At 45.1% G+C, this 22,012-nt stretch overlaps 2 protein-coding genes across 4 annotated transcripts in view; both read right to left on the reverse strand.

The window, feature by feature from the left end:
* Nucleotides 1–12,867, reverse strand: part of TG (thyroglobulin) — a 169,895-nt gene extending 157,028 nt beyond the window's left edge. Inside the window, exons 1-8 of the mRNA XM_083518405.1 lie at nt 12,662–12,867; nt 9,526–9,634; nt 7,646–7,743; nt 7,121–7,324; nt 5,339–5,498; nt 3,639–3,745; nt 2,665–2,808; nt 648–833 (exon numbers count right to left, since the gene is read on the reverse strand). Of these exons, the coding sequence (XP_083374531.1) occupies nt 648–833; nt 2,665–2,808; nt 3,639–3,745; nt 5,339–5,498; nt 7,121–7,324; nt 7,646–7,743; nt 9,526–9,634; nt 12,662–12,725 (1,072 nt within the window). The 5' untranslated portion in view covers nt 12,726–12,867. The remainder of the gene's footprint in view (nt 1–647; nt 834–2,664; nt 2,809–3,638; nt 3,746–5,338; nt 5,499–7,120; nt 7,325–7,645; nt 7,744–9,525; nt 9,635–12,661) is intronic.
* A 3,694-nt stretch (nt 12,868–16,561) lies between these two features.
* PHF20L1 (PHD finger protein 20 like 1) overlaps nt 16,562–22,012 on the reverse strand; it is a 69,119-nt gene continuing 63,668 nt past the window's right edge. For all 3 annotated transcript variants that reach the window (XM_083516617.1, XM_083516619.1, XM_083516616.1), the window contains 2 exons: nt 20,350–20,515; nt 16,562–19,167 (listed from right to left, as the gene is read on the reverse strand). In XM_083516617.1, the coding sequence (XP_083372743.1) occupies nt 19,025–19,167; nt 20,350–20,515 (309 nt within the window). In that variant the 3' untranslated portion in view covers nt 16,562–19,024. The remainder of the gene's footprint in view (nt 19,168–20,349; nt 20,516–22,012) is intronic.

The following is a 22,012-nucleotide window of genomic DNA, read 5'->3' on the forward strand; positions in this document are numbered from 1 at the left end:
CCGGAAGAATAAGAGATCAAGATAACAATCTTTTTCATAAAAGAATGGAAATGGTTTATTGAATGTTTGCAGATAAATTGCAAACAGATAAAAATATTGGCAGGATTGTTGTAATAACCTGCAGTTTCATAAGAGTATGTATTTAAAGAAGATGACTAAACGAGCAAATTAAGTTCATTTGGATATGCGGAAGATATTAAAAATAAATTTAAGGAACCGTAGAAAGAGGGGGAAGGAAGTCAAGTTTTGAAATTCAAAATGATTGTGAAATTAGTGAAATGTATAAACTTGAAAAGTGTGTGTGTGTGTACAGTCGTACCTTGTATCCTGAACGCCTTGGTACTTGGATGTTTTAGCTCCCGAATTCCGCAAACCCAGAAGTGAGTGTTCCGGTTTGCAAATGTTCTTTGGAACCCGAACGTCCGACAGGGCTTCCACAGCTTCCGATTGGCTGCAAGAGCTTCCTGCAGCCAATCGGAAGCCTTAGTTTGCTTTCTGAAGGTTTTGGAAGTTGAACGGACTTCCGGAACGGATTACATTTGACTTCCAAGGTACGACTGTATCTTCTTTCATCTATTCTGTTCTTTAGAATGAAGCACAGGCCAGATAACCCAACAGAGCTGTTCTAAGGCTCTAGTTTTACATACCACAGGATAAATCCTGCCCTTTCTTTCTGGTGCCAAGAAGTTCCTGCCCATTGGCATCCACACACCAGCACTGCCCATCCAGCTGGCACTGGGTTGTCTCATAGGCTCCATTATCATCACAAGATGGCCTGTAACTCTGTTCAAAATGAATAGCAGTGGATCTTTCGGTTTCACACTTGGAGGGACCTGCGAAGGAAATAGGAGGAAAAGATGAGAGCTAACCAGAATGATTTGCACTGACTTCTGTGTTTGAACAGCAATCAATCCCTAAAGAGGTTAGAACCCAATTGCTTGTTATTTTTATTTACATAGTCATAACTCCACTTTCGCTTAAGATATCACAGGGCAGTAAACAGACTAAAAATGCAGTATTACAATAAAAACAATAAAAACATCAAACACAACAGTAAGGCTCAGTTGGCAAAGAATCTCACATTTGAATAGTGTGCCTGAATAGTAGAGTTTTTAGAAGGTACCTAAAAGCAAGCAGGGATGGCTGTTGACAAACCTCTAATGGCAAGGAGTTCCACAGGGCAGGGCTTGCCACACTAAAGTCTCGGCCCTTGATAGAGGCTAGCCAAACCTCAGGACCACCAAAAGTGACCCCATCAGAAGAACTCAGCAGTCAAGGTGGAGCGTAAGGAAACAGGCAGCCCTTACTTTGTAGTTTGGGTGAATTAGATGGAAAAGGTCACTTACAGTTTATGGAGTTCAAAGGTTTTGTTCACACAGGAACTATTTAGAGGACGAGTGGAGATGAGAGAGGGAAAATAACAGGCATACTGTCCAGAGAGAACAGCAAACAAAATGGCTCAGCTTTTAGAGGTGAAGTTAACTAAGACAGAGAGGCTTACAAACAAGTGGTGGCTAGATTGCTACACAAACCCTTATGCAGTTTAAACTAACACATGCATTAACTGGAAGTTCAGGAGGAATAAATGTATTTGCTTTCCTCCAACATTCTGGGCCTTTGTGAATTTACACAAAAGCCTTGAAGTTGGTAGCCTATTGGTAACTACAGTATAACTAACTTCTGGCGATGTGCTGCATCAATCTCCTAGTGGACAGCAAACAATATACCCTTCCTGGTGCTGCTGACTACAGCCCCCATCAGCACAGCCAATGGCCAGGAAAGACAGAAGCTGTTGTAGTCCTGTTGTAGGTTAATTCTGTTTAGGTTAATTCTGTGCCCAGGGCAGCTGTCTACCAGCTCCACCTGGTACGCAGGCTGAGACCCTACCTGCCCACAGACTGTCTCACCAGAGTGGTGCATGCTCTAGTTATCTCCCGCTTGGACTACTGCAATGCACTCTATGTGGGGCTACCTTTGAAGGTGACCCAGAAACTGCGATTAATCCAGAATGCAGCAGCTAGACTGGTGACTGGGAGTGGCCGCCAAGACCACATAACACCGGTCCTGAGAGATCTGCATTGGCTCCCAGTACATTTCTGAGCACAATTCAAAGTGTTGGTGCTGACCTTTAAAGCCCTAAATGGCCTTGGTCCTGTATACCCGAAGGAGCGTCTCCACCTCCATCGTTCAGCCCGGACACTGAGATCCAGCTCCAAGGACCTTCTGGCAGTTCCCCCTCATTGTGAGAAGTGAGCTTGCAGGGAACCAGACAGAAGGCCTTCTTGGTGGTGGCGCCCACCATGTGGAACGCCCTCCCTTCAGATGTGAAGGAAATAAGCAGCTATCTTATCTTTAAAAGACATCTGAAGGCAGCCCTGTTTAGGGAAGTTTTTAATATTAAATGCTGTATTGTTTTTAACAATAGATTGGGAGCCGCCAGGGTGGCTGGGGAGGCTCACCCAGATGGGCAGGGTATAAATAATAAATAATAAATTATTATTATTATTATTATTATTATTATTATTATTATTATTATTACTACTACTACTACTACTACTACTATCATCATCATTTAGCAGCATCTGGAGGGCTTCAGATTGACTCCCTTTGTTTAAATTTAGTGCATTCAAGTTACCACGCCTTACAGTCTTAGGTGCTACATACATCTGAATCTGCCAGTTGTAGCCAATTGAACTCCCAGAAAGCGTCTCTGCAGGATCCTGTACATGCTGGTTTCAGCGAAAGAGGGAACAGGCTCCAGCGATGCAAAAATAGTGTCATAAACATTCTCAAGTAGCATTTCTAGACCTGGAAAGGGAAATAGTATTGTAAGTACCGGGTCATGTGCTGAGATATTGCCCCCCTCCACAAAAAACCAACCAACCATGAAGGTAACACGCCTAAAACAAAATCTGTTGTTCTCTTTTATAAAGCTTCATTTGCACAACAGAGCTCCCTGTTCTTCTCTAGTTCCCACACCATCAAATTCCCCTATAGAAGGCTGGGGGCCCCTCCAGAGCAGATTTTGGGGAAGGAGCAGGAAAAAAACCCCATTGCTCACACTGTGCTGGATGCATCCCATAATTCCCCATGTTTATAAGAAAAGCAACAAAACTGTATAAATTTGGCACATGCTAAAAATCTTTTTTTTTTTTTTTTACACAAGCCTTTTCTGACTGACGCTTAACTATATTCAATGTTCTTGGTTTCATTCATCTGTATAGAATATTGTTCTTGAGACTTAAAGTTTATATGTAAACTTGCATTGCATTGTATGTATTGATTTCATGGCACAACCACCTGGCTATGCCAATTTAAAGCGTTATATAAAGAAAGAAAAATTTCAGCATGCGCAATTAGAAAACAACCACAGAAAGATTCTAAAATCTGAACTCTGAGACATTAACATTTTGTTCTTCTTAGTCAAGTTGGCGGGGGAGGGAGCAGCTTTGAGGTGTTAGTGCTGAAATTTTCGGCTGTGAGATCTGAATTTTGACACACACACACACACACACCGGAGTTCCAAAGTCGAATTTGACTTTCTCTCCAGCCATTTTGAATAATGGGCATTCGCCACATGGCAAATGATTGTGCGAAATTTTGTATTCAGCAAAAGACCGGATTCAGCAAACACCTACCAGTATCCTCCAGCTCTCGCCCTAGACTGTCAGCGCAGTAACAGTACCCAGAGACTTCTGGGAACATGCGGCTGAAGGATCTGAATGTCAAGAACGCTTCTGGGAATCTAAAAGGAAAATCAACATGCATCACGGGTGACATAGCAAACCCTCGTAACACTTCCACTCCCCATCTGATTTTGAGGGGGAAATAGCGTTAAGATACTAGATTTGGGTTGGTCAGACATGCTAAACCTTCAAGGATCCATCTTGGGAAGTAAATGAAATGAGCTTTGAAGGACACGATCACCAGATCCTGTATGAACAGAAAGTTTGCTGGCAATGTGCCTGACGATTTGCCCCACTACTTACTGGTTTGCCCAATCTATGAGGATTTATCAGCATTCTCATTGAAAGATTTACATTTCTCAGTTGGGAGATTGAGTGGTTATTTGATTAACTTTTTATTAGGAGGCAGGTCCTTCTTACACCTCTAAAAAAGTGTCTGTTCTGCCTTTAGACCAGCAAATTTAGGGATAAAAGTTTTTGGAGGTGTTAGGTTAAATTCTCCAGGGGAGCAAACCCTTATCTGATGGAATATCTGGTTTTCATAATTATTTAAAATGCGTAATGCATTTCATTCTGTTTTATTTTATCTTTTGTAACGCCTTAGGCTAAAGAAAATGAATAAAGATTAATAATAAGAATAGTCTGGTGGTGGAATCTCAATAGCTAGAGAACACCATCTGAGCAATTTAATCTTTTGGGGGTTATTGCAAACCTCGCTCTCTTCCTCACTGCAGCTGGCACGTTCAAAGAAACTCATCTCCCATAATGCTGGTCCTGCGGTCTTCTACAGTTGCTGAAAGAGCAATTCATTTCTTCGGTTTCCCCCCAGTTTGGATTGATTAGAAAGATCAACTTCATTCAGCCAGCCGTGGTGGCTGCAACATTTAAGGCTTTCCTGCCCTCTAGTGTCATCTGTCACTTTTAACATATTTTCTCTGTGCCGTTGAGTGAAAGAGCTCTGCTGAGTTCATTGAGGTCAGGGATGGTGGCCAGATGTTCTTGGGATCCCATCTGCCCCAACCAGCAAGGCCAATTGTTGGGGATAATGGCAGTTCTAGTCCAACAGAATTATTGTGCTGGAGGAGACTCTTGAGAGTCCCATGGACTGCAAGAAGATCCAACCTATCCATTCTTAAGGAAATCAGCCCTGAGTGCTCACTGGAAGGACAGATCCTGAAGCTGAGGCTCCAATACTTTGGCCACCTCGTGAGAAGAGAAGACTCCCTGGAAAAGACCCTGATGTTGGGAAAGATGGAGGGCACAAGGAGAAGGGGACGACAGAGGACGAGATGGTTGGACAGTGTTCTTGAAGCTACCAACATGAGTTTGACCAAACTGCAGGAGGCAGTGGAAGACAGGAGTGCCTGGCGTGCTCTGGTCTCTGGGGTCACGAAGAGCCGGACACGACTAAACGACTAAACAACAACAACAAGTCCAACAGAAACAGGAGGAGGAGCTCAAGTTCTCCTTCCTTAACTGCTTTTTCCACCAGTCCCAGCATCTCATGTTCTTTCTTTCCACCAATGTCCCAGCCCTGGAAAGGTGTGCCATCTCTCCCACAACACCCAGGCTCTTCTTGGTCACAGACCAACCATGAGGGCTAGAATGCCTTCCCATATTTTCTAAAGTAACAGCATGTCTTTTACTCCTACCTGCTAAAATGGTGAACAAGGTCAAAGACCATCCTGTCCGTTGTGTTGATAAACTTGCACTGGACAGGCAGGAATTCTCCGTCAGCTGAACACTGGGGCGGGCTCTTTTCTCCGACGTTGTGCAGGATGCGGCGGTCTCGGATCTCACATTTCCTAGGGCCTGGCAAGCAAAAGGCATAGGGGTTTGCTGAGACGTCACTTTAGTACATGGGAGTCTTTGTGGGAGGGGAAAACACTCTTCCAGATTTCATCTCATTGCTACAGAATTCTTGTTCTTGCCATCTGTCTGTCTCGAGAGCCAGTGGAGTACATCTCCTTTTTGGGACGCAAGCCTGGGCAGCGTGTCTGGAGGTCCTGGGCTGCCCAGATGACAAGACCCCCCTCTCGTCCTCACTGACATGGTTCAAAGGAAAGCAGGACAATACATTTTGCACCAGCTTGGCTGCATGAGTAGCTGGAAGGAGACGTATAAGATCATAGAATCATAGAATCATAGAATCGTAGAGTTGGAAGAGACCACAAGGGCCATCGAGTCCAACCCCCTGCCAAGCAGGAAACACCATCAGAGCACTCCTGACATATGGTTGTCAAGCCTCTGCTTAAAGACCTCCAAAGAAGGAGACCCCACCACACTCCTTGGCAGCAAATTCCACTGTCGAACAGCTCTTACTGTCAGGAAGTTCTTCCTAATGTTTAGGTGGAATCTTCTTTCTTGTAGTTTGGATCCATTGCTCCGTGTCCGCTTCTCTGGAGCAGCAGAAAACAACCTTTCTCCCTCCTCTATGTGACATCCTTTTATATATTTGAACATGGCTATCATATCACCCCTTAACCTTAAGATGCCATCCAAAGTCCTTAGGTTTACTCCTCAGACTTGTCTTCTCACAAGGCAGCAGAGGTTTAGGATCAGAGTTTTCCTTCTTTTAGATGGGCTACCTTCCCAGCCCCATCTTCCCCTAACTTCCCTCTACAACACATGCAGAAACATGCCTCCTTGACCATTGGGAGTCCACTCAATCCACCAGAGCCTGTCTTTGTATGCAGAGGAAGTTCCTAGCTCACTGAGGATCTGAGACCCATCAGCTACCCTCACCTGGTTTAGTGGGCCAGTCAAAGCCGTTCCCAGGGTGTGGCCGCTGTCGCATGCTGACATCTTCTAGGAGCCACAGGGGAGTGCAGGGTGGGGACCAAAGGTGACCAAGCTGCCCCAGAAGGAGCATGACATGTCCCCCACCAGAACTACCCCTCCCCTAACACCACATAGTAAAGGTAAAGGGGCCCCTGACCATTAGGTCCAGTCATGAACGACTCTGGGGTTGTAGCACTCATCTCTCTTTATTGGCCGAGGGAGCCAGTGTACAGCTTCCAGGTCATGTGGCCAGCATGACTAAGCCACTTCTGGTGAAACGCCGTTTACCTTCCCGCCGGAGCGGTACCTATTTATCTACTTGCACTCTGACGTGCTTTCGAACTGCTAGGTTGGCAGGAGCTGGGACCAAGCAACGGGAGCTCACCCCGTCGTGGGGATTTGAACCGCCGACCTTCCGATCAGCAAGTCCTAGGCTGCTCTGTGGTTTATCCCACAGCGACACCCGTGTCCCTTCCTAACACCCCATACTGCGCTGCAAACTGGGATGACATCTGTTTAAAATCTTGATTCTGCTATGAATAATGGCTACCTGGCTGGCAAGGAAGGAAGGAAGGAAGGGAGGGAGGGAGGAAGGAAGGAAGGAAGGAAGGTGGTATAAACGGACGATCCCATTTTAACAGAACATGACTTACATCTCTTGGGCTTCCCTCTCTGCCTTGTGCCGTAAACCTCCATCCCTTCAGTATCCACACACCAGCACTGACCCAGGCTAGAGTCACACTGTATGGGGTCAAAGTCACCGGAATCCAGACATTGTGGGATGTAGGAAGCTGTGCTGCCGTTGACAACCCGACCAAGCAGGATCTGCTGCTTCTGCAGCTGGCAGAAGGATAAACCTATGGCAGGGAAGAAACGTCATTACATCTGGGGTATTTCCAGGCTTTGAGATACCACCCCCAAATTGTCCTTATTGTCAGGAGTGGCCATGTGGCCCTTGGAAGTAGGGTTGCCACCCGTCCCTAGGAAAACAGGATTGCCCTGTTTTTGGACAAAAGTGCCCCCTGTGCCATTTGGACTTCAAACAGGAAGCCTTTTTCCCCATATCCGAGCTTGGCCAGCCAAAAATGCCCTTTGCATCACTGTTGGTGTGGCTGAAGAGGAGCCCAGCAAGGCACTTGTGAAAATAAAGAGAATTAAACCTGGCATGGTCTACTTACAAGTTACTGAGGATCCGGTCTGCTTGCTCCCTGCTATTTCAGCTCCGTTGCCATCTACACACCAGCAGGAAGTATCTTTCTTCTCGCACTGGATGTTCCTGGTGGACAATTGATAGATTTCCAGTGTCACCAGGCAGTAATAGCTGCCCATCAGAGGTTCTCAAGCTTCATCACTACAGATGAGCCCAAGAGCTGTCACCAAGTTTTTAATGTTTGAAGTTTAGGGAAGTTCTTAATGTTTGAAGTCTTATTCTGTTTAATATTCTGTTGGATGCCGCCCAGAGTGGCTGGGGAAACCCAGCCAGATGGGCACAGTATAAATAATAATAAGTTATTATGATGATGATATGCCTGTTGTCTTTGTCCATGGAGTTTTCCCAGTAGTGATGTATGGAAGTGAGAGCTGGACCATAAAGAAGGCTGATCGCCGAAGAATTGATGCTTTTGAATTATGGCGCTGGAGGAGACTCTTGAGAGTCCCATGGTCTGCAAGAAGATCAAACCTATCCATTCGGAAGGAAATCAGCCCTGAGTGCTCACTGGAAGGACAGATCCTGAAGCTGAGGCTCCAATACTTTGGCCACCTCATGAGAAGAGAAGACTCCCTGGAAAAGACCCTGATGTTGGGGAAGATGGAGGGCACAAGGAGAAGGGGACGACAGAGGACGAGATGGTTGGACAGTCTTCTCGAAGCTACCAGCATGAGTTTGATCAAACTGCGGGAGGCAGTGGAAGACAGGAGTGCCTGGCGTGCTCTGGTCCATGGGGTCACAAAGAGTCAGACACGACTAAACGACTAAATGACTAAACAACAACAATGATGATGATGATCAAACACCTTCCAAAAACTTACCTGGCCACACTACAGCCTTAGTGGAACCCTCCTGCATCCTATGGACAAATGTAAGAGGGGCTGAGGAAAACAAGGCAGCAGGTGCCAACTACGTGGTAGAGTCCTGTATGTGGTAGAGTCCTTAAAGTGGTAGAATAGGCTGCACCACTTTGCAATGCAGACGGCAGGGAATCATGTTTCCGAATGTAAAAACGCAAGGCTCGTCGCAAGTAGGGAACTAGCACAGCAAGAAGGAAGCCAGGATAAAACCTCTCTCCTTGGTATGACTGGAGACACATTGCTCTTGGGATTTTATTTTACTGCAGAACTCTTTTATTAAAAATGGCATCTCCTACCAGTAGCCCCGTGTGACACAATCTGCACTTCCGTCTCAGGATGGGGATTCTACCACCTTTCTACTGTTCATGTGCACCAGGCCTACCTAGGTGATAAACCTTGGCATGCTAGGCTGGGAAATGGGGCCATGGGTCAGTGGCAAAGTACATGATTTGAACACAGGTTTAGTTTTCATTCTTTCATTTCATTCATTCATTTATACACTGCTTAATGCTAAAATAGACTTCCAAGCAGCTTGCAAAATATAAAAACCAATTGCACAACGGTAATTAAAAATGTGCAGTTATTAAAATAGAAATACAATAAAACAATAATGTAAAATCATTAACATATAAGCATCCACAATCAAAACATGCATTAAAACATTCCCATTAAAAGAGCACAGTGATTAAGGCAAGAGACTCGTGTAGAATGATCAAGGGAACACCTATGTACACATGTAAACAGGTGCATCTTCAAATGCCGGCAGAATGCCAATACAGATGGGACATCTCATATTTCGGCAGGGAGAGTGCTCTACAACACCAAGGCCACCAGTGAAACATTCTGCCTCTATGTCACCACAACCTGATCTTCATCAGGCCATGGTAAGACTAATCAGGTACTATTTTTCATCTTAACACCCTTATATTGGGACTCAGCGTCATCGTCTTCCTGCCTGAAACGTCTCATCATACTATAAGCTCATTACCTGAACTGGCCATCTTCCAAGCACTGAGGGACATAGTCTTCGCCTTCTTGAAAGGCCTTTGCCCTTCGAAGCTCACATGGGCGAAGAGGTTGGCTTTCTGCCTGGTACTCTGAATGCAGGAAGAATGTGCACAATTATTGGGGCAGCTGATCCCAACTTCATTCCAATAGAGCTGTTACATCTTTTGCCCATCATCCTACAGCAGGAATGGGGAACCTGTGGCTCTCCAGATTTTGGTGCATGCCAAACCCCATCAACCCTAGTCAGCATGGCCAGTAATTGGGGGTGTAGGGAGTTGGACTCCCAGCAACATCTGGTGGGCCAGTTTTCCACATCCTTCTCCTATGGCCGGTTGAAAGATGGCCTTATCCCACAAAGGACGTAGTTTCTATGCCTTCAAAAGACAGGGATTGAGAACCTGTGGCTGTTCGGACCACAGCTCTCATCATCCTTGACCATTGACGGCTGCGTGGAGCTGATGACACATGAACCTGTTGTTGGTTTCTACTTTCTTCACTGAGCAGCAAATGCTTGTCACAAGACAATGTTTACATTCCACAATCAGAGTTACTGTTGGGTTCCCACAGGAATGGGAGAGTGGATGTGACGTACACTGGTTTCCTGTTTTTCAGTGTTCTCTCGGTTTCTTTGTGTCGGGAGAAGTTGCTTCACTGCTCTCACAGAGGCAGGATGGATGTTTGTATGCTCTCAGCATAGCTTGTAAATAAACTTAGCATGTAGCACATTTACCTGCTTATCCTTATCCAGAGACTACACTCTGCTTGGGCTCAAGATAAGACGAGCCTGTACCAGCTCCAGATGGGCCGGAGCTGATCAAAATCTCACACCTGCGACATTGATGGTCACAGGTTCTTCATTTTTGCTGTACCTGTTCCAGTCCTAACCTTTCCTTCTGCCTTCCCTGGAAAAGTGGACCAACGGCAGTAGCAAGTCCATCTGGCTATTCCATTTCTCAAAATACATTGTCTTCTGCATCCGTGGACTTTTGTAATGGCGACATTACAATTCCTGCAAACCCACTTTGACTGCTATGGTCCTTTCTCCTCCTGTGATGGAACTCCTGTTTGGGGACTTCCCTGGCTTTTTTCTGGCCCATGTAGGACCAGTCTGGATAGTTAGCCTTGGGGAAGATTTGACCTTTTCATCCCCCAAAAAAGTTTTTCCATTGAAATGAGGCTGCATTTTAATGTTTTAATGTTGTATTTTAATCTTGTTTTTAAAGTTGTTTTTCAATCAATTTGTTTTTATATCGGTTGTTAGCCGCCCTGAGTCTTGGCAGGGGAGGGCGGGGTATAAATAAAAATTATTATTACTATTATTATTATTATTATTATTATTATTATTATTATTATTATTATTATCACATGGAAGGTGGAGCAGGCTTGTTTTCTCCTGTTCTGGAGGGTAGGACTCGAACTAATGGCTTCAAGTTGGAATAAAGGAGATTCTAAGTAAACATCAGGAAAAACTTTCTGAGAGTAAGAGCTGTTTGACCGTGGAATGGACTCCCTTCGGAGGTTGTGGACTCCCCTTCACTGGAGGTTTTTAAACAGGTTGGGTGGCCATCTGTCAAGGATTCCTTAGCTGCTATTCCTGCACTGGATTAGGTGACCCATGTGGTCTCTTGCAACCATATGTCAGGAGTGCTCTGATGGTGTTTCCTGCTTGGCAGGGGGTTGGACTCGATGGCCCTTGTGGTCTCTTCCAACTCTATGATTCTATGATTCTATGATTCTATGAACCCTACAATTCTCATCAGTGTCAAACATACAGTTGATGCAGTTCTTGGTGTACAACAACACACAAATAATTAGGAAAATGTAGGTTAAGTGTACTTACTTTCTACCCTGTCCCCAAGAACTTGGGCTCACAGTAGCAGCTTCTCAGCAATTTCATATCTAATATCCTTCTCTACAAGTGTATACTTAAAACGGCTTTTGCTATCTCTGTACTTCTTTTTTTTATTATTGGTTTTCACATATTACATTACAATACAGATATTCCAAAGCCAACACTATTTCCTCCCCATCCCCCCATATATTTACATTTCTTTTTCCTCAATCCACCATATTATTCTTTTCTCCTTCTTCCCACTTCCCTCTGCCCCCTCTCGATTTCCTCCACATTATACAATTTACAATAATCTTTGCATTCTACAATCTTCTCAAATCGTCTATATATTCTTATCTTGCCTTGCTAAATTTTCTTCCATGCAGTACTTCACATTTTAATCTAGGCATACTAGCAATATCTCTTTTTTTGAGCAATATTTTGCCATATATTCATCAAAACATTTCCACTCCTTTTTTAATTTTTGATTCAATTGATTTCTTATTATATCTCTGTACTTTTAATTTAAACACAAAACCTATATGATCCAGGTGTTTGAAGCGACGCTCATGCCTATGTCACATTTAATTTCCATATTTTCAGCTAAAAGGCATTCTTAGAAACTACAACTAATCCAGAATGCGGCAGCTAGACTGGTGACTGGGAGCGGCCCCCAAGACCATATAACACCTGTCTTGAAAGACCTACACTGGCTCCCAGTACGTTTCCGAGCACAATTCAAAGTGTTGGTGTTGACCTTTAAAGCCCTAAACGGCCTCGGTCCAGTATATCCGAAGGAGCGTCTCCACCCCAATCATTCTGCCCGGATGCTGAGGTCCAGCACCGAGGGCCTTCTGGCGATCCCTTGCTACGAGAAGCCAAGTTACAGGGAACCAGGCAGAGGGCCTTCTCGGTGGTGGCGCCTGCCCTGTGGAACGCCCTCCCATCAGATGTCAAAGAGAAAAATAACTACCAAACGTTTAGAAGACATTTGAAGGCAGCCCTGTTTAGGGAAGCTTTTAATGTTGAATAGGTTATTGTATTTTAGTGTTTTGTTGGAAGCCGCCCAGAGTGGCTGGGGAAACCCTGCCAGATGGGAGGGGTATAAATAATAAATTATTATTATTAGCACTGAGGAATTCAAACCAAGCTCTCGCCACCAGCCATACACAAGTCGCCCATCCACCAGTCCAGCTTTTGAATAGGGAAAGGCAAAGCTTGCGTTCCTATTTTTCTAAAATCAAGAGACACCTGTAAGCAAAGAAATGAGGGAATCATCACTTACCAAAGAGGTCGGCAGATGCTGTATTAACAAAGCAAAGCAGAGTGATGAGAAGTAAGGGCCCCATTGTGGGGGACAGTAAGACTGAGCCCCTCTGAGAAGGTAGAGGGATCTCGCTCAGCCCACTCTTTCGGACCAAGCTTTTATAGCCAATGCTGCTCAGATACCTTCAGCTGCGTAGTGGAAGACTGGGCACTAAAGTAGGCTAATGACGCACATTTTGTTTCACAAGGGCCATTGAGCTGGCCCACTCCCACCTGAGATTTCTTCCTTGGTTTCCCTCCAAGCAACTTGAGTGTGTGTGTCCCCCCCCCCAGCCACTTAGGAAAAAAGGACAGATCTGGAGAAGCATCACATGCGAAAAGCGCTGGGGTCACAGGACTCAAATGAATCAGCAAAAAATGAGAACGGGTAACAGCACAATGCATACAACTGCCATATGGGTTAAACCACAGAGCCTAGGACTTGCCGATCAGAAGGTCGGCGGTTCGAATCCCCGCAACGGGGTGAGCTCCTGTTGCTCAGTCCCTGCTCCTGCCAACCTAGCAGTTTGAAAGCACGTCAAAGTGCAAGTAGATAAATACCTTCCGGCGGGAAGGTAAACGGTGTTTCCGTGTGCTGCTCTGGTTTGCCAGAAGCGGCTTAGTCAACCTAGCAGTTCGAAAGCACGTCAAAGTGCAAGTAGATAAATAGGTACTGCTCCGGCGGGAAGGTAAACGGCGTTTCCGTGCGCTGCTCTGGTTCACCAGAAGCGGCTTAGTCATGCTGGCCACATGACCTGAAAGCTGTACGCTGGCTCCCTTGGCCAATAAAGCGAGATGAGCGCCGCAACCCGAGTTAGTCACAACTGGACCTAACGGTCAGGGGTCCCTTTACCTTTACCTTTGGATCCAGGAGCACAATCCCAATAATTCAGAACGAAAGACCATGTGCCAATTGCATCTTTGTGGCTTACATTACTGAATAGTTAGTACAATAGAGTTTCAGGGCCCACTGAACTTGCAATCCTTCCAAGATGGCCATGGGTCCTTGTGTGTGGAATGTGCACTGATCCTGCTCCCCCTGTTAAGCTTAACACAGAGCTTTCCAAACTGTGTGCTGTGACACTAGTGTGTAGGTATGTTGCCCGATGGAAAGGGGGCTGGCTTAACCTCTGGTTTGCTAGTAAAACTGAATTACTGTGTCGCAAAATGATGCACGTCTAAAAAGTGTGTCACTTGGGAAAGCTCTGGTTTAATATTTCCCAGACCAAGACACACATCAGGTTTCATATTCGCATGACAAGGGGAAAACCCAGCTGTAGGAAAACTCCGAGCGATGAGATGGTTCTGGTGGAAACTGTCCTAGTATTTTCCTGCAACTACAGATAATGCCTTTCACTGGCTTTAAGCTGCTGCTTTATATATTGAGTCAGACCACTGATCCATCTAGTCCAGTGTTACTTAATGCAAGCTGGTAGTGACTCTCTAGTGTTTCAGATAGGAAGCTTGCTCCAACTCTACCTGGAGATGTTGATGTCTGCATCTGGAGCCATCTTAATCCAGAATGCGGCAGCTAGACTGGTGACTGGGAGTGGCCAGAGACCATATAACACCTGTCCTGAAAGGCCTACATTGGCTCCCAGTAAGTTTCCAAGCACAATTCAAAGTGTTGGTGGTGACCTTGAAAGCCTTAAACGGCCTCGGCCCAGTATACCTAAAGGAGCGTCTCCACCCCACCCCATACACTGTCCTAAAACTGATTCATGCCCTGTCCCCCCCCCCCTCCAGCATTGTATGATCTCTGGAAGGGAAGACAGAACTTTTTCTGTGGTGCTGTTTCGATCCATAGCGATCTTTTTGTGAGTGACTTTACCTCTTCGTCCCTTGCCTTTAAAGGTAAAGGGGCCCCTGACCATTAGGTCCAGTCGTGGCCGACTCGGGTTGCGGCGCTCATCTCGCTTTATTGGCCGAGGGAGCCAGCGTGCAGCTTCCGGGTCATGTGGGCAGCAGGACTAAGCCGCTTCTGGCGAACCAGAGCAGCGCACGGAAACGCCGTTTACCTTCCCGCCGGAGCGGTACCTATTTATCTACTTGCACTTTGACGTGCTTTCGAACTGCTAGGTGGGCAGGAGCAGGGACCGAGCAACGGGAGCTCACCTCATCGTGGGGATTTGAACTGCCAACCTTCTGATCGGCAAGTCCTAGGCTCTGTGGTTTAACCCACAGTGCCACCCGCGTCCCTATGCCTATATTAAGCAAATCCAATTAAAAACACACTTAGAAAGTACATTCTTTTCTAATTTTTCATCTCTCTTGTATTTTCTATTTTTCTGGTACCTAATTTTTTAGAAGTAGTTCTAGTAAATAACTTTGTGATTGTTATTTACTAGAACTACTTCTCAAAAATTAGATACCAGAAAAATACAAAATACAAGAGAGATGAAAAATTAGAAAAGAATGTACTATGGCACTGACTATATAGGACTTGTATTTTGTACATACTGGACTTGGTCAACCAAAAAGTTAAATTTTTATTATATTATGTCACGATGTTGATTTTGACATTATGAAAAGTGGTATCATGGTTTGTTTGGAGCATGACAAACCAGGAGCCAAGGTTCTGATGTAACACTGAGCCAAACCGTGGCTCAGCTATGCACTCAAGAGTTTTCTAAATGTGCACCAGCATGTTTACTCGTTCAATTTATCTACTTGCACTTTGACGTGCTTTCGAACTGCTAGGTGGGCAGGAGCAGGGACTGAGCAACAGCAGCTCACCCCGTTGCGGGGATTCGAACCGCTGACCTTCTGATCGGCAAGTCCTAGGCTCTGTGGTTTAACCCACAACGCCACCTGCGTCCCTTGCCTTTAACCCCCCTCAAAAACAAAACTTCTCTCCTCCCTAAAACAACTCAACAACTTTGAGCTGAACCCCTAAAAAGCGGGGGTAGAACACAGCCCGTTTTTAATTCTGGAAGTCTCTACTGCAGTCTCTTGGGAGTTGGCCACCCGTTTTATTGTGTTTTTAATATTCTGTTGGGAGCCGCCCAGAGTGGTTGAGGGGGGTAGGATGAATGAATGAATGAATGAATGAATGAATGAATGAATGAATAAATGAATGAATAAAGCCAACTATTTGCTCTACCACTTCATTAAGACCTTCCCACTTTGACTAGGCCCTAGCCTAGAAAGCCATGCAAAGTATTTTAAGCACTGCTTCATGAACACATTTTAAAGCTTATCAAAATGTGAGATACACTTAAGACGTAGCAGAAGCAAGAGTGGGCATCAAGACTCAGCCAAAAATATCTTGGTACAGTGGTGCCTCGGGTTAAGAACTTAATTCGTTCTGGAGGTCCGTTCTTAACCCGAAACTGTTCTTAACCTAAAGCACCACTTTAGCTAATGTGGCCTCCTGCTGCCACCGGAGCACGATTTCTGTTCTCATCCTGAAGCAAAGTTCTTAACCTGAGGTACTATTTCTGGGTTAGCAGAGTCTGTAACCGGAAGCGTCTGTAATCCGAGGTACCACTGTATATGGATTTTAAAATCCAAGGGAGGAACTTCTGTAAACCTCAGCAAGGAGGTCACTCCATGGCTTCAAGGCAACTGAGAAGTACACTGGTGGAGCCAATCTGACGTGTTTGCACCACAATGACCTTGTCCCACCCCTTCCTAGTACGCGGCAACATGGCTCATGGTCAGCTGAGTGCTGCCAGCCTACTACACCATCTGCCATCAAGCAGGTCAAATGACTGGGCTAGACAGAGCATTAGCCTGACTCATCATAAGGCAATTCCGTACTGCAAATTGCAATTGCCACACGAACTGCACATTTCTCAACCTCCTGAAAGGCTTTGGCAAATCTGATGATCTGTAAATTGAAAATAAAATGTTAAGCAGGCCGTGAAGAGTGAAAGGATGCAGAGTATGCAGAATATTTTAATAAACAGCTTTACATACAGTACCTTACATATAGAACAGTGTATCTGCAAATTTAAATACATTTTTTTTAAAAAAAAAATGTACAGTGGCTTGTACTCTTATCCCAGGGGAACTTCAAGTTTATGGCCTGTCATACAGTTCTCGTATGCTTTTATACATATCACCAGCACTGAAATTGCAAGGGAGGCGTAAAGAGTTCAAGTATCGTGCTGCCGTTAGTTACACCACCTCTTCTGAACAGTCACTATTTTAAAATTTTGCATTTCATTTTCTTTTCTTTCTTTTTTACAAATTTCAAAACCTGTACATACATTATTTTCATTTTCTTCATCTCTTTCTCTCTTTTAGAAACTGCGTGTTAAAAGGCAACATTTTAAATATTTTGTCACCAAGGTCTTAGTCTATTGCAATAAAACTAGACTTGTCAATATAAATATGTCTCTAGATTGTATTATGTATATGAGCGCCTGTATGTGTGTATCACACCAACACACAGAGAGACATATACACATAATAAAAGGTGTATTGTAGCAGTGGCTGCAGCAAAATTGCAGATGAACAGAAGTGAAGTGAAGGCTCTGGACTCTGGTGCAGAAACAATAAAAACAAAAACCGCACAGCAACTAGGTTGACTTTGGTTTCACAATGCTTTGCAAACTCATAATTAAGCATCCCTAACAGATAGCGAAGAGTTATTCTCCATCAGAGGTGCTCAATACGAGTAATGGGTTTTTCGCCATATCCACTCTACAAAGGCAGCTACCAACACTCAGATTTTGATTCATAGGGGGTGATCCTGCAGGTCACTCCAGGGCAGGGGTTGGCTACGTTTTTGTGGCATGGGCTGGTTCACTGTCCCGCAGATGCCGCAGTGGGCTGGAGCGCGCATGCACACACAAAAACGCTATTTCCGGCGCTCCTTCCGGCGCACAGGAGGCGTGCACAGCTTCCCATTGGCTGCAGGAGCTTCCTGCAGCCAATAGGAAGCCAGACAACATTGAGGAAGGCGGTCCCTGCTCTACTCTGGTTTAGCGCGGTGCATGGTAGCCAACCAAGTGGGCAGCGGGGGTCCATGGGCCAGTTAAACGACCCCTGTGGGCCGCTTGTGGCCCACGGGCCTTAGGTTGCTGACCTCTGCTCCAGGGTTACAAATAAGGGTTGGAAAGATTTGGAAAAAATGACAACAGGAACAGGCTCCTTGGCATGCAACACAAGTGAATCCCATTGGGAGACACCTGTACAGATGTTGCAATTTCATTCTGTGCTGTTCCCTACCTCTCAAAGGGTTGTCTGCAAAAACAGCACCAAGTCATGGTCCCATCGGCGTGAGGATTCCTGCAGGCCTCCACCCCCCTTCTCACCACACCTCTCTAAATCTGTTCTAGGGGTTCCCAACCCTTCAGAGCAGATTTGGGGACGATGCATGGGAAAGGAGACGGGTGCAAGTCTTGTTCCAACAAATGGAAATTCTTGCACTGGCGGGACGCATTGCTCGGATGCTGCCCAAAATCTAAAAACATGTTAATACGGGAAATGGCCCGATTTCACAGCCCGTCCGCTGGCATTCTGAATGTTCTGGTCATTCCTCAATCCAGCTGAGGAGCAACAGTAGTTCAGAGAGCTAATGCTAAGCAGTCATCCAGGACAAAAAAAGTTCTTAAAAAAATGCACTGTAGCCCTGAATACTGTTGCGGCTAAACGCAAATATGCTTTAAGTATAATATTGGATGGTTTGCTGGCTGGCAATATGGAGGACTCTGCTAGGGGAGCAGGGGAAGAGGAAGAGGGAGCAACACGCGGCAGACGACTCTCATCCTCCCGTTTCAGTGGTTTTCGAAAACTTTATTTGGCACTTCTGACAATTACCCTCCCCATACCTGTTTCTAACAAGGAGCGCAAGATCCCCCCAAGGAAGGTTTAGTTTTAAAAAATAATATTCGTGAAGAGGCCACCACAGAAAACAGTCTCTCTTTTTTTCTTTTAAAAAAAGGGAAGCTAGTATTTTTCATTTTCCTGGGTAATATTTGTTGCACCAGGAAAAACAGGCATTGGCTCCATTTTACCTATCCTTCAAGATACCAGGGGGTGCAAATATTTATCTGCTATCACACTGAAAGAAAACATTGCGCTTTCATTCCTTCTCCAACACAGCTTCTTAATTTTTTTTCCCCCTTAAGGAAACACCAGTCTGAAGATTTCCCCGACATGGCCTGTGGGAACATCCTGGCAGGCCATATCGTGTGCCCCTTCCTTGATGCTTTCCTCCTCTTTCCCCTTTTCTCAAGACCTTCGGGATAACAGGACATCCAGCACAGAACAAAGGAATAGTGTTCAAGCGTCTTTTTATTTTCGTATTTCACCCCTTCGTCAGTCTCGCGAAGAAGCGCAAGAAATCCATTGTTAAGAGCCTATCTGCGTATTCCTTTCCGCTTCCGCTTTGTCATACGGAACAAAAGGTTGCTATTTGCTGGACTTTCCCCATGTCAGATATGAGCTGCTTGATCCGGCGCTTGAGCTGAGGCAGCCGTGCAAGGGGGTCCGGCGGCTCCAATTCCCCGGTGAAGTCAAGCCAGCTTTCTAAAACTGCACAGACAAAAGGGATACGAGCACAGTTAGGGATAGCAAGATGCGGCAATATTTAGGCCTGGTTTTGGAGTCGCACTAAACCGGGGAGCCCCCAAGCTTCTCAGCAGTCTGAGAATAAGCCTGATCCCTTTTCCACCCTGGGACAGCTGATAGGAAGCACCCACTTCTGGTTTCAACTAACTCTATTGTGTCATTTAATCTGAACAGATCGTAAATGGACAAACACAGGGCATTCAGCTATTCTCGGTTGGTTAGAGCATGGTGCTGATAATGCCAAGGTTGCAGGTTCGATTCCTGTAAGGGACAGCTGCATATTCCTGCCTTGCAGGGGGTTGGACTAGATGATCCTCAGGGGTCCCTTCCAACTCTACAGTTCTAGAATTCCATGATTCCTAGAGCTGTCAACCAAACTGAATACATCCCATCGCTCAGCCCGGACACTGAGGTCCAGCTCTGAGGGCCTTCTGGCAGTTCCCTCACTTCAAGAAGTGAAGCTACAGGGAACAGGGAACCAGGCACAGGGCTTTTTCGGTAGTGGCACCCGCCCTGTGGAACGCCCTACCATCAGATGTCAAGGAAATAAACATCTATCTGACTTTTATAAGACATCTGAAAGCAGCCCTGTTTAGGGAAGGTTTTAATGTTTGATGTTTTCTTACTTTATAATTATTATTATTATTATTACTCTGTTGGGAGCCGCCCAGAGTGGCTGGGGAAGCCCAGTCTGATGGGAGGGGTATAAATTTTATTATTATTATCATCATCATCATCATCATCATCGTTATTATAATACCTTGGGTTACATACAGACTCCGCTAACCCAAAAATAGTACCCTGGGTTAAGAACTTTGCTTCAGGATGAGAACAGAAATCGTGCTCCGGCGGCACGGCAGGAGTGGGACGCCCCATTAGCTAAAGTGGTGCTTCAGATTAAGAACAGTTTCAGGTTAAGAACAGACCTCCGAAACTAATTAAGTACTTAACCCGAGGTACCACTGTATTATTATTATTATTATTATTATTATTATTAATATTATGAGACTTGCTCAAAAAGTGATGATTGTGCACCTTGCATTGCACATTACGCACCAGTTTCTAAACATGTTACCATTCCAGAAACTTTGGGATGGGGCAGGTTCCAAATTTCAATATATGCGCTTATTGCTTTAAGATATTTACCATCCACTTCCTTTTCGATCAGGTCCATTCTGCTAGCAACTTCGTTCTGTACGTTCTCTATGTGGGTGAGGAGGTTTAGCTGCCACTGAAGATGGGAGTCCACATGTTCTTCAGCTCCTCTTTTTTCATTAAATACAAACACAGTGTTCCCTTCAGCCAAATGCCTCTGTTTGATATCCACAAAACAAAGATTGGGTGGTGGGGAGAGAAAGGGAGAGAGACAGAGGAATTAACAAAATGCGTAGTCACAATTTAAGGCTGTCTCTACACCACACCTGCCCACAGATACAGCCTGATTGAAGATGCTTCCCTGTAGCTGAAGAGTGAGATTAAACAAAACCGCTGCTCCTAAATGACACAGCATAACAAGAGAGCATTGGAGGTGATTTGTTGAGGACTATACAACTACCGTATAGGTTAATACAACTTATAATAATGCCTGTAAAGCAGCACTGCACATTGTAAATCATATCCTCGTTAATATGCACTTGAAGTTCTCCAGCAAAATATGCAGGCAGTAAAAATGTAAGACACAATCCAGCAAATGGATTATGGGCACCTCTGATTTCAAAATTTTGGTGAGAGTTAAGCACATGCTTGAATTTTCCCAGTGAAATCACCAGGACCTTAAAGAGTTAGCTCTGGCTAGCTTACTACTACTACTACTACTACTACTACTACTACTACTACTATTATTATTATTATTATTATTATGGCATACTTAGAATCATAGAATCATAGAGTTGGAAGAGACCACAAGGGCCATCGAGTCCAACCCCCTGCCAAGCAGGAAACACCATCAGAGCACTCCTGACATATGGTTGTCAAGCCTCTGCTTAAAGACCTCCAAAGAAGGAGACTCCACCACACTCCTTGGCAGCAAATTCCACTGTCGAACAGCTCTTACTGTCAGGAAGTTCTTCCTAATGTTTAGGTGGAATCTTCTTTCTTGTAGTTTGGATCCATTGCTCCGTGTCCGCTTCTCTGGAGCAGCAGAAAACAACCTTTCTCCCTCCTCTATGTGACATCCTTTTATATATTTGAACATGGCTATCATATCATAACTTCTAGACCTCATATTTGTAAGGAATGGCCCGACTTTCTATGATAAAAATTTCCCAAGGCAATGGGGAGTCTGCACAGACTTCCAGTGTTTGTTTGTCAGAGTTTGATATTTTGGTGAGAGAAGAAAGAAAGAAAGAAAGAAAGAAAGAAAGGGAAGGAGGCTAGCAAATAACATTTAAGTTTTGCACATTTCAAAGGGAGTTTGTGTGGTACTATAAGAGAAGGGGGCAACAGAGGACGAGATGGTTGGACAGTGTTCTCGAAGCTACGAACATGAGTTTGACCAAACTGCAAGGAGGCAGAGGAAGACAGGAGTGCCTGGTGTGCTCTGGTCCAGGGGGTCATGAAGAGTCGGACACGACTAAACAACAACATAAATTCAAAATGCTGGTGCTGACCTTTAAAGCCCTAAACGGCCTCAGCCCAGTATACCTGAAAGATCGTCTCCACCCCTATCGTTCAGCCCAGACACTGAGGTCCAGCGCCAAGGGCCTTCTGGCAGTTCCCTCACTGTGAGAAGTGAGGTTACAGGGAACCAGGCAGAGGGCCTTCTCGGCAGTGGCGCCCTCCCTGTGGAATGCCCTCTAGTCAGATGTCA

This window comes from Podarcis liolepis (assembly GCF_965112155.1).
Source record: "Podarcis liolepis genome assembly, chromosome: 8".
Lineage (NCBI taxonomy): Eukaryota > Metazoa > Chordata > Lepidosauria > Squamata > Lacertidae > Podarcis > Podarcis liolepis.